Below are 13,222 nucleotides of genomic sequence, written 5' to 3'. Positions count from 1 at the left end.
AATGAAAACTAGCCCTCTCCTTTTTCAGAAAGTACTATTTTCTTTTAAGAGTTCTTCCTAGACAGCAAAAGGAAAGAGAAATGACAGAGGTTTGGACTGATTTTTTGTTGTTGTTTTTTAAAGTCTTTGTCTTTTATGGATGAATTTGCACAATACTGCTGAATAACGCCCTGACTTGCAACATGAAGTTACGATTCAGCCCTAATCTAAACCTCCACATAGTTCTACAGTAGCAGGTATCAGTCATATCATATACATAAAATATATTGATAGAAGGAGAGGCTTTCTGGCTGAAAGAGATGCAATTAACAAGTGGATTTCTGATTTCTAGGTAAAGTACATAGGTGTCCCGAGTTAATAGTTCACTATTTCTCCCCACATACTTAATCTGAATTTATGGACCACTGCAGATGGATGGGCTCCCGAGCTGAAAAGCTCTCGGATGCCAAGGCAATACACATGACAGGTACTGCAAATGCAACTTGCCAGATGGAGCTTAGCTGTACCCATGGATAATAGGAATCACTCCTCTTGTCTTCTCCGTAGTGTCCTATCAGAAGAAATAGGGTATGACACTGCCTAACCACTGTCACCTTTCATTGCCACCACAGAAGTTGCCTCAGCTTTAGGAGGACAAAAAAAGCAAGGGAAGAACAGCTAACAAAAGAAAAAAAAAGTTAAAAAAATAAAATCCCCAAATCCTCCAGACCTTCAGATACTACTGTGATTAAATCAGGTTTGAATAGAAGAAAAACAGTCAGTAAATTCAAAGTGACCAAACCTGATGGAAGCAGAGGGACAGCCAGCCTATGCTATTACCTCTCTCTGCCTCTGGAATGATCCTTGGTGTTATAAACTGTTATTTACATCCTCTGCCCAGTCTCACAGGGAAGGTGATGACATTGCCTTCCTTCCACTTTATTTCTCCCCTCCCAGCAGAAGCCTTGATGCCGTTTAACTTCCTAATTCTCTGGCTGCCTTTGATGCCCAGTGTCCACCACCACAACAGTAAGCAGGAGAGTATAAAGCCCTGCCAAGAGTTGCAGCAGAAGAGCTTCCCAAGCCCCAGTGAAAAAAATCTGGCCTTGGGGAAATGAGAGGGCAATTCAGAATCTGACTCAGGGATCTAGCTGAAACTGTACGACAGACCATCATAAAAAGAGCAAGACAGACTGCAGAGCTGCAACTCATTCCAAGTGCTACAGCATTTCCTAAAACCAAAGTGAACATTGCGGATCCTCGACCTTAGCAGCCCACAGCTAGGCTCTTGCCCTCCTTTCCAGTTCTGGCCAACTTCTTCTCTCCCTTCCCTCCAGGAATCACATGGACCAGAAGCTAACACCATTCCCATGGCTTCAGAAAGAAAGGACAAAACAAACAACTTGCAAGCATCAGACATCAGCTGAGAGGCAGCCAGAGAGACACCAAGCCTTTTCACAGCAGACTGTAAGTAGTTCTTACTTCTTGCCAGCACAACAAATGCTACAGCCAAGCAAGCAGAAATTTCTCTGCTGTGCTTGAGTCCACAAACAGAAGGACAACATGTAATCAGCCATCTGAGCACCAAAGAATTATTCATCTTCAGGCAAGCAACAATACCTCTCAATTAGTCAGGTGTGGGAGTGGAAGAAGTTCTACAGGAGAGGCTCCCACTGCAGTAGTTCTTTCTGAAGCATATACACAACCCTCTTCCTTCCCTCTATCTATGCTTTCTACCCTGGCATTCTTATTTATGTCTAGCAGCTGGAAATCCTACCTGATGGCTGATTCCCAACACCTGCACACAGCTCTGTTACAGAGCGGGGCCAGCTGCCCTCCTGGTTCTGGAGGAAGCCCATAAGCTCTGCTGCATAGATCCTCCTCTGGTGCTGTTAAAGCTGAGTGCCTTCAGGGACTCCAGAAGAGCAGGCTGTATGTTCTGACCTACATAGTGTATCTACATTTTTAAATTTCATTCTCACAAATTGCTAAATCTCAAAATGAGATAAGCAGGTGACAGCAGTAGTCACCTGAACAACCATTGCTTACAAGCTTAAGAACAACTTCAGTTCATTATGCAAATCTGAAGTGTGATGCAGTAAACGGCAGTGAGAGGGCAACTTAAGGAGTATATGTAAACTGGGAGACATATATGGAACTAAAGTGAATGGAGGAGTTGCATGTATCAGGTGTACAGAATCAGTTTTATCTTGCTTTTCTATGAATATCTCTAATGAGATTATGTCTATAACAATGAAACAAACCTGGGCATTAGAGACCTACATGCTAATACAAGTGTTAATACGAACACACAGCATTGCTCTAGCGGAGAACAACAGGATTAACTGCTGCCTAAATATAATCAATTGGGAGTTAAGATAATTATGCTTAAGATTTGGACCCTAAACATATTTGCAAGTCTTGAGCCTACTCTGTGAAGTAAGAGGACATTATGCCAATATACCCACAGCTGAGAGTAATAAAATGAGAGCACAGGGAATACCGATCCTACCAAAAAACGCTTCTATAGTGTAGATATCATCACTCCTCTCTATAGTTCTACCTCATTTCCTTTTTGATGTCCATCACCATCTCACCACAACAATATTATATTTAGGAAAATGAGTAGTCACACTTGTTAAATCAGCCAGAATGCTGAAATAAGGAGAGAGGCAACATGACCCTTAATCCCAAACAAGTCTATTCCTTTATTACAGGTACTCCTTTCTGCATTACTCTTCCCGAAGGAAAAACAAAATAAAGTGTGACCTCTTAATTACCATAACTTTAAGTCTTTTTTCTCAAGATCCTGAGGAAACAAGAAAATTGGAATACATTTGTACTCACTTATAAGACAGGCCTCTTCCTTAAATCTAAGTCATAACCATTCAAAGGATCCATTTCTGTTTTTACTACAGCACAAAGTAAATTTTCTGCCCTATGTTGTACACATCAGTAGGCACAAACTGGAACTACAGGGTCATAGTACCACTCCGAAAGTCCTCAGCCAAGAACCAGGTAGGAGGAAAAAGGAAAACAACACCTTAGGGAATTTACAAAGTATTACCCATACTACCAGAACAGTGCCTGTAAACTTGGCTGTGAGACAGACCAAGGACCAGTGTATCCTTATTTTACTACACATGGAAAGTAAAGAAACATTTAGAGAGGAGGTTTGTTGACAGATGCTGAGTGAATTGAGTAGGGCTTGGTAGTAGCTCCTGGTTCAGGACCTGTATTCAGCCTGCTACAGACTCTTGGTTTTCTAGCTAAAATGCTGCAACCCCAAAGCAGCTCGGAAGCTCACCTCCTTCTGCAAAATGCCTGTGTTCCACTTGCTGTGGCCTGCCCCATTCATCTTCTTGCCATCAAATCTGCTCTCACCTCTTGCTTCCTGCTGTGTCAGTACATTAAGTTCTTCTAGCAGGAGGAAAATATATCGAAGGGATAATAATAACACTGGTAACGATAGTCTAAGAAATACATATTTCTTTCTCCATATTTCCCCTTGTTCGATTAGTCTCCCAGCAAGAGCAGCATTAATCACTGGGGCAACAGATAAAAGATAAAGGCCAATTTGAATTTTGCTGTGTGCTACTGAGTCTGTATGTGTGTGCTCAGGCAGCAGGATAATCTGTCATTTTGTATATTTATGCTGCTGGAGTCAGTCAAGACTGGTTCTCCATTGTTAGCACAGATTAAAATCATTCATGTCCTTATACTTTCATTGGAGGTCATCTTTCAGGGGACAAAAAAAAAAAAAAGGACGTTATGAGCAAGCTAAATTCAAGCTACTTCTGCAAATCTCTGTGTATGGCTTGGCACTGAGGCTATTGCTTGGATATTAGAAGAACACAACACATAACAGTTTTTTCTCCTTAACTGACCTGACTCTTTTTACACTAAGAATGAGTTTTCCTGCTCCAAAAGAGCTACTGGAAAAGAGCTGTTGCAAGTGAGAGGAAGAGGTGCTTTTAAGATGATCTTAGTGCAAGTGTGTGAACTGACTTTGAACTGCTGTGGAAGACGACATGGGTCCTCAGATCTCACTGCCAACAATTCTACTGAACCAAGTCCCTGCGAGCTTGGCAAGAAAAAAAAAGACTTCGCTTTATCCTTGGGGAAGATGGAGCGTGGAACAAAGCAGAGATTACAAAGTAGAACAATGATTACTAAGCCGTATGGGTACAAGTCTCTGTCTTCTCCAAACCTTTCTCTATCCAAAACAGAGTTGCTAGAACCACCAGCCTACCACCTCCAGCCATGTCACTCTCCACCTTTAAATCTTGCTGTTTCCTTCCCATATCTCCATGAGATAGATGTATCTCATCCTCTGGACCTTAGTTCCTTGTCTGCACCTCAGTATTCACCCTTTCTCTACTCACTTTCATACATTTAACCATTAGAGCATTCCCAACATTTCCTACTCTCTGGTTCATGTCTCCTAATAAACTACTGGTATTCCCTGGAAGTGTCCTTACACACCAATCAATTTCCTTAGCACACCCGATCTGAGCAAATGCAAATGGGCACACAGTGAAATGGGCAACACAGCACTAGTGGAAAACTCTCAAAGCAATTATTAGGGAAGATGGTCCTTTTATGAGTCATTTTAAGGGCAAAAAGCCAGCAGACCAAATTTTCTCCAAAAACATGCTATAAGAAAGAAGGAGAATGTTTGCATTCCATGCAATACCAAGAGAACTGAAATCCAATTCCCCACTCCTTTGGCTTTATTTTTCTGTTGAAATTTTGTGGAAACAAATTCTTATCTTTCAGAATATAAGTAATTTTGCAATCAAAATGAACAACATCCCACCTACTCATACGCCACATAAGAGAGGAGAGAAAGGATTGGTGGTTGTATAGTCTGTCTTGCTAATCACTACTTTTAAGAGCTGTATCGTGACAGACATATCTTGCAAATCAGTGACAACTCATCCCTCAGATGAAAAAGAAACTAGCAGAAATCCTTCTGTTTCTGATTGTTAACACCACCATCATTCTACAGAAAACCTAAGGCATAATTAAATGGTTTCAGAAAGCTGGTCTGTCACAACAGCATGGATGTGTTTTTAATTTCTGCACATTCATTAAAATATGAGCTAGGAAAGGCAAGATGTACATTCCTACCTCTCAGCCAGTCTTGTAAAACACCCAAACAAATAAAATGGAACTATATGCTCTGTAAGTATTTTGGCAATGTCTGCAGCTTCTAGGCATTTCCCCGAAGTATATAAATAGCAAGCAGAGCAGATACGCTATAACAAAATGTGAGCCAATCCTCCAACTATATTTGAGCTAAACTCATTGATTCTACTCCATTTATTTCTAAGCAGTTGCTTTTGCAGTATTTGATCTCTTCATCATACATTGTCACTGCACAACTGTCCTAGAACAACACACTTGTCCTATTCTTTCATTTGGCTTGTGATCAAATGTATGGTCAATTATAGTAGCTTTGGTTCCTGAGTACTACATCAATCAGATTTTGAAAATAATCTTCCACGTGACTTTCAACAATCCTTTTTGGCAGGGATAAAAATGTCTATGTCTAAAAACACAAAGGGATACTCTGCCCTGACAAAAAAGTACATACTGATGTTATTAAGGGTACTTTCAGAGAAATATATGCCTGCCTGCCTGTCTGAAGAAGGTAAGTATCAGTTTACTACACCTGTTATTACATCTTCTTATCCTTTTGTTACAGAAAAGGGCATGCTTTTTGGTCACCTGAAATCACGCAAATATTTCAACAATAAAGATAAAAGAATTCATCAGAGAAAATCTAAAAAAGCACTGAAATACTAGAAAAGTGCTAAACCAGCCCCCCCTTTCATATCTTCATTTTCAACATTCACAGTAGAAGAGAACTGGGTATATGTGACAAAAATACCAGCTGAGATTTTGCTGCAAGTCCCAAATGATTGTTCAGATCTGCAGATTAAAGGCAATGTAAACTCAATGCTTCTAGAAATTAATCGGCTAATTCGGGCCTTCTGTAAACTACTAGTCTAAAGAAATAAAAAGACGATCTTCATCCCAGCAGAACACACAGAGGAGTGGCTGAAGTGACTACTTGCCAATGCTACTATACGAAAACAGGTTATCCAAAGGAGTGTAAGCTGTATATTGAGAAATCATACTATGCGTCAGCTTGTGGCACTCAAGTTTGCCACACACATTCAATCAAATCCCTCCCCTGGAGTCATGAAAGAGTAGTCTCCATTTGGAGCCGACAATGATTACTAAGTTAAACATTCAAATATCACTGGTGATAATGTCAACAAATGACAGCATACACCAGCATATGCATGAGCTGTTTTAAAAATACAATGTTCTTTATTACTGTAATTCTGCTTAGCAGAAATACAAGGCTGAGCTTATTTCCATCATCAGTACTTGCCAGCACTTGAGAGCGTAGGCTGGAAAAGTAATGTTACAGTAAGATCACACTCTCTTTTTGGATGGGTACTGAACTCCTAGTTCACTATGGCACTTCCAGAAGTGCAGCACACCTGTCATCTGCAGAAAGTGAATGAAATAATGAAAAAATAGGATTATATTTTAGATTATATGAGCTTTATAGGTAATCTGAGTATCCTGAACATGCGTCAATAAATACCATTTAAACACCCCACCCCACCACCCCTCTAATAATCAGTTAAAACTTGGAGAATATTTTTATCCCTTTCCCATACAGAACATTATCATATCATATACATGTTTCTGGCTAGGTAGCTGCTACATCGCATGCCAAGGATTCTGTATTTCAGTGTGCACTAAATCTATTTCTATACTACATACTTGTGGGATATTTAGAGGTCATTTGTTTGTTGAATTAATCACTCTGTAATCTACATGAACAGTAGTTTGCATGAAAATTTTCTATCCCACATTTGGGTTCTTGCTTCTAAACTCTGCCTTCTTTCTCTGCCCAAACCATGTTACCATTTAATCATCACAGAAGAGGTGTGACTGTGAATAAATAAATGCCATTTTGTGAATTTCACTGCAGCAATGTAACTTTACCATCTCACTCAACAGGACTGTAGTGCAGGAGAAAGGATTCCACTCTGAAAGAGGGCTTTGGTCTCTTTAAGAAAAAAAAGTTGAGGAAGAAGCAGAAAAGGAGGGATGAGAGCCAGACTGCGTAATTCTCAGTGGTACCAATGGGCCAGTGAAGTCAGTCTTTAACACAGAGACTCATCAAAAGCTCTTTTTTCATTAGAGCTTTGCTGTCTTGGGATGAAAATGTCACTAGTGACTTATAAGAAGCAAAAACTAAATTAAAGGCCAATTTCTTCCCCCCTCAAATTATTATCTATGAGTGTAAAAGAAAGTACCTAGGCAAGACCAAGGGTGAGACAATTTTATTGGTCTTAGCTGACAGCAAAAGTCTAATTAGACTGACAAATCTTCTGTGCTCTTTTCCTTTGTGATATACACTGTAAGAAAGGATTTAGCCTGGAGCTGCACGTTATGGAAAGACATTAATCAAGATTATTGGACCCTCAATAGAAAACACAGAAGGCTGGAAAGCCCAATGGTTAAAATAAAAGGTTGAGAACCTTATTCTGAGCCATGCCAATGGACTGGACTCTCCATGTGGATAATGGGCAGATCCCCTCTTCTATTCTCTAGAGAGAACATTCTGCATATTATGTATCGTGCACTGTCATTCTATGGCTCTAAGATCATAGCTGAAAACATTCACAAGTAAGTTATTTATGTTACCTCCAAGCTACAGTTTGAACAGTTTGGCAAGTGTCATTATCCTCACCTCAAGAAGTTGAAGCATGCACTAGATAGGTACCAGAGCACATAGTTTCTAGTTTCTCATGGAAAGCATAACCAGAGGCCCACCTGTCCTCCCAGAAGCATTCTGATCTCTCTTTCACAGAAAACTGCCTCTGATTTTGGTCTTGGGACCCCAGCCATCCATGTCATAGGGCAGACATAGTAGGGGCCTGCCCTAGGTCAGCGGGCCCTAGGGCCTCCAGAAGCTTATCTGGAGCAGTTCTCCTTAAGGACCCATGCACCAGCTGGAATCATATCTTGGATTCACTGAACTGAACGTGTTTTGAATGGAACACTCGTGTGTCACCACGCATGCTTTTCTATACTAGCTTCAGTAATTAACTTCAAAGATATCTTTACACAAATCATTTGAAAAATGAATAACCCAGCTGTGAACTGGACAGAATGTGCCACGTGAGACCGTATAGAGTCTCCTAGGAAGCTTTGAGCAGTGACTTGCTAAATAAATTCTGAGCATATAAGCAGCTGACATGGAAGCAGAAGCCAAAAGAACGAGTGTCGCTTTAACTCATTTTCACCAAAGTCTCCCAAACCCAGAAATCCCTGAACTACTTCACTAATAATTGAAGCTGTACTTTAAATCAGGAAACAGGGACATGTGAGATTACAAGACCTTTAATCAATTGCTAGCGGAGTAAACCTGGGAGAAACATGGCAGCCTTGCAAGAACACGATGTGGCACAGCACGGTGACTCCCAGCTAACAGCGGCCTGCACAGCACGCTGCTGTACCGCACGCAAAAGCTAACGGCTTGTCTTTGAGGCCTTCGTCAGGGTAACGTGGCAAAGCCGAATTCCCAGAGAGGATATTACTATCGCAGGAGAGTCTGGCGCGTCAGGGCCCTGAGACCGGCAGCGGGGATTTCGTACAACACACGTCACTTCTGAACAGGCCGTACTTACATCCAGAACAACAGCCTGTGTGAGAGAGTCAAATCGGCATTTTGACTCCGGGGCAGCAGAGCACAAGCACCCTTTGCAACTCACTGAAACAAACGCGACTCAAAACTCCTTTTTCTCCCTTATTTTCAGTTAACAGAAAAAGGTCAGCTCTTGTTACCTTCCTTCAAGGCCTCTCTGAAGGATATCTGAATCACAGAAATGTTCCTATCAGCATACCATAGCCATACAGCTCAACTGTTACTCAAATCCTGCCTGTCCTCCACTGATCTGCGTTTCACTTCCTTGCAGACATGTTGTTATAAATTTTAAAATAAAACCAAGTTATAGACATTTTAAATGCTAATATCATTGCCACTGGGTATTTCCAGTAACATTTTTCTCTCAACTCCCTTTCTCTTGATGGTTCGTCCAAGACTATATCCCACGTTTGGGATCTTCACAAACTGAAAAGCATGTCATTGGTCTCTGCATATACTGTATGTTTTAAAGTACTTCATTTTCCCAGCTGTTTTAGTCTAACTGTGCTCTAAAATTCTTCTGGCAGACTCAGACTACCTCTCTGCAGGAGCTATCTTGGTGTGTGTTACAAACAGATGAAATCTTTGCAGTTTTCATGCTCCTCTGTATTTCCTGAACAACTGATGTGTAAATCTAAATCCTACTGAAATTCCCCTGGATTTTGTATCACGTTGGGATTACAGACTTGATATTCTGCTTTATATGCATTTCAAAAAGGAGAAGTTTTAGTTAGTTACGTATGAAAATGAGCAATAGAAATAGCACAAATAATTCTAATACAGTAGTAATAATAATTCTTTATCCTGACTCTTGCTATATTGCATTAGATGCTTTACTTTTACTTGTGTCATGCTTGGTATTTCTACAATGGGCCAGAACCCTTCTATGTTAAATAGGGTACACGTACATATTAAAAAGTACATTTTGAACCCAAGGAGTCTGCAATCTAAACATAAAACAAGATATCACACATGGATACAGAAAAAAGGATAATAAAACAAAAAATGTGACAATATTGATTGGCTTGATAAACAGTTGCCTTAGACCATCATCAGCCTAACCTCTGACAACTTTTTGGTACACATCATGATGAAAGGAGCACTTCAATGGGATTGGAGAAATAACCTGCTGTTGCCTTGTGGATAGTACCAGGAAGCAGAAAAATTCTTATGATCAAATCTAAGTGAGCAAAAAAATGCTTGAATCGTGCTGATCAGAATGGGGAGAGAAAAGGCTAGATTGTGAATGGCCTTGAAAGTGAAGAAAAATAGTTTATTTCTGAGCAGAAAAGAGAAGAGAAAGCTGGAGCAAGGTAATAACTAACTGTATTTGTACTGTTCATAGCCTTAGGTAACTATATTTTACATTCCCCAAAGAACAAACTTGTTCTATTAGATTTTTCCACCACTTAGATCTAAAATTGTAAGCAGGCTTGACAATGGTGGTGTTGAACACAAGCAAGATAAAATAACCATTAGGCATCTGAAAACCGCAGTTGGAGATACTGCCCAAACAGAAAAAGACAATTTCTTCTCACTTTCACCGCACAAATAATGCAACTTAAGCTGACAGAATCAAATTCTACCAAGAGTAAGGGAGAAAGGCGAGGCATCTGTGCTGCTACAGCAATAAAATGGCCTGATATTGAAATGCAGAAAGTTGTAATGGAGGTACATATTGACCCATATCTTTCTTTCAGTGGGTTGCATGAAGTGTCAAAGAGTTATTGCTTTAATATCATCTGAGATGAGGCCATTTGTTGTGGTGCATGTGTATCCAGGAAATCACAGCTCTAACCATGTTTTTAGAAGCACTTTGACACTTTATTAAATCTTCTTGATGCTCTTTCAGCACACAGTGGTCTCTACAGGCTGAGTGACCTGCCATATAGGTTAGACAGGAAGATTTCTGGAAGAGTTCCTCTTCAAGTAAGCCAGGGCTGTTTCCAGCTTGACCCAGCCCACAAAGGTCCAGTGCTACTCTCTTGTTACACTCCTATAGCTAAACACAGTTCTGCTGCCTTTATAAATTATAGAAAATCTCCAATAAACTAACAAGAGCAGGACTGGGATCACAGACTTTACTCCTCTGGAGATGTAATCATACAAAGATTTTCTTTAAAATTAGTGCTAGCCACTGAGGAGAAAGAACTGTAATTCTTTCAAAGTTTATGACAGTTACTAAACCTGGGGTAAATTCACTTCATTTAGCTGAGACTTTATAAATCACCTATTGGGTGTTTGAGGCTAATAACTCAATTAATCCCAGTCCTGTTGCCAAATGGATTTACAGAGTACCAAACGGGGCAATGTTAAACCTTGGCTTGGAAATAATTACTCTAAGAGCTGTAAATTCCACTGCAGCCAGAAGTACCTCACAGAATCACAGAATGATTGTGGCTGGAAGGGACTTCTGGAGGTTATCTGGTCCAACCCACCTGCTTAAGCAGGGTCACCCAGAGCCAGTTGCCCAGGACCATGTGCAGATGGCTTCTGAATATTTACAAGCACAGACACTTCACAACCTCTCTGGGCAGCCTGTGCCACTGCTCAGTCACCCTCACAATAAAAAAGTGTTTCCTGATGTTTAGAGGGAAACTCCCATGTTTCACGTTGTGTCCATTGCCCCTGGTCACCACTGTTGTCTTTACACCCTCCCTTAAGGTATGTGTACACACTGATAAGATCCTCCCTGAGTCTTCCCTTCTCCAGGCTGAAAAGTCCCAGCTCTCTCAGCCTTTTCTCATAGGAGAGATGCTCCAGTCCCTTAACCACCTTAGAGGCTCTTTGCTGGACTCTCTCCAGTAGTTCCATCTCTCTTTTGTACTGAGGAGCCCAGAACTGGACACAATACTCCAGGTGTGGCCTGACCTCCTACACAAGAGGACAATTTTTGTATTTTCTTACCCTAAGTGACCAGGTGTCCTGGTTTCAGCTGGGATAGAGTTAATTTTCTTCCTAGTAGCTGGTATAGTGCTGTGGTTTGGATTTAGTATGAGAATAATATTGATAACGCACTGATGTTTTTAGTTGTTGCTAAGTAGTTCATAGAATCATAGAATCATTAAGGTTGGAAAAGACCTTTAAGATCATCAAGTCCAACCATCAACCCAACACCATCATGCCCACTAAACCATGTCCCAAAGTGCCACATCTACACATTTTTTGAACACTTCCAGTGATGGTGACTCCACCTCTTCCCTGGACAGTCTGTTCCAATGTTTGACCACTCTCTCCGTCAAGAAATTTTTCCTAATAACCAATCTAAACCTCCCCTGATGCAACTTGAGGCCATTTCCTCTTGTCCTATTGCTAGTTACTTGGGAGAAGAGACCAACACCCACCTCACTACAACCTCCTTTCAGGTTGTTGTAGAGAGTGAGGCTAAAACAACTCCAGTTCCCTCAGCTGCTCCCAATAAGATTTTTGCTCCAGACCCCTCACCAGCTTCATTGCCCTTCTCTGGATACTCTCCAGCAACTCAATGTCCTTCTTGTAGTGAGGGGCCTAAAACTGAACACAGTATTTGAGGTGCAGCCTCACCAGTGCCAAGTACAGGGGCACAATCACTTCCCTGCTCCTGCTGGCCACACCATTTCTGATACAGGCCAGGACGCTGTTGGCCGCCTTGGCCACCTCGGCATACTGCTGGCTCATGTTCAGTCGGCTGTCAGCCAGCACCCCCAGGTCCTTTTCTGCCAGGCAGCTCTCCAGCCACTCCTCCCCAAGTTGTATTCCTTATACTAAGTCAAGGACTTTTCAGCTTCTCATGCTCTGCCAGTGGGGAGATGCAACAAGAAGCTGGGAGGGGGCACAGCCAGGACAGCTGACCCAAACTGGCCAAAGGGATATTCCATATCATATAACATCATGCTCAGTATCTAAAACTGGGGCTGGCCAGGGGCAGCAATTGCTTCCTGGGGACAGGCTATTGATCACTGGGTGGTGAGCAATTGTTGCATTCTGCATCACTTGTTTTTGTACATTCTTTTATCATTATTATTATTATTATTTCCTCTTTCTTTGCTGTCCTATTGAACTGTTTGTATCCCAACCCACAAGTGGGTTTTTTTCCGGATTCTCTCTCCTATCTTGTCTTGGGGGGAGCAGGCAAACGAGTGGCTGAGGGGTGCTTAGGTGCTGGCTGGGGCTAAACCACTACACCAGGAATAGATCCTTTCTACAGGAAGGTTATAAAAGGAAAATGAAAAATGGCTCTACCTGGAAGTAACGCTCTATTGTTTTTCTCCCCATTATGAACTTCACTTTTGTAGCAGTACATACTGTCATAATAATAAATAACCATACAACCATCCCCCATTAAGCTTTATAACACTCTTAGGAATACATTTCCCCACATATGGAACCGTGGAAACATAGTTAAAATCATGTTCTCATTCACATTGGTGCAGTCCTACTTACATAAATGGGGTTGCACTAGAAAGGAGCAAAATCTGTCCCCATTATCATGTATGTGTACCATAATAATTCATCCAGCTGTTT

At 41.2% G+C, this 13,222-nt stretch overlaps 1 protein-coding gene across 1 annotated transcript in view; it reads right to left on the bottom strand.

Moving 5' to 3' along the window:
- The window catches only part of LOC104624674 (neurexin-3-beta-like), a gene marked incomplete at its 3' end in the record, with an annotated part of 103,775 nt that overhangs the window by 59,884 nt on the left and 30,669 nt on the right, over positions 1-13,222 (bottom strand). Inside the window, exon 5 of the mRNA XM_010292106.1 lies at positions 12,645-12,647. Coding sequence (XP_010290408.1) covers positions 12,645-12,647 — 3 coding nt within the window. The remainder of the gene's footprint in view (positions 1-12,644; positions 12,648-13,222) is intronic.

The sequence above is a fragment of the Phaethon lepturus genome, unplaced genomic scaffold (genome assembly GCF_000687285.1).
Source record: "Phaethon lepturus isolate BGI_N335 unplaced genomic scaffold, ASM68728v1 scaffold618, whole genome shotgun sequence".
Lineage (NCBI taxonomy): Eukaryota > Metazoa > Chordata > Aves > Phaethontiformes > Phaethontidae > Phaethon > Phaethon lepturus.
The sequence above is the reverse complement of the archived record's forward strand: the minus strand, read 5'-3'. Positions and strand labels throughout refer to the sequence as shown.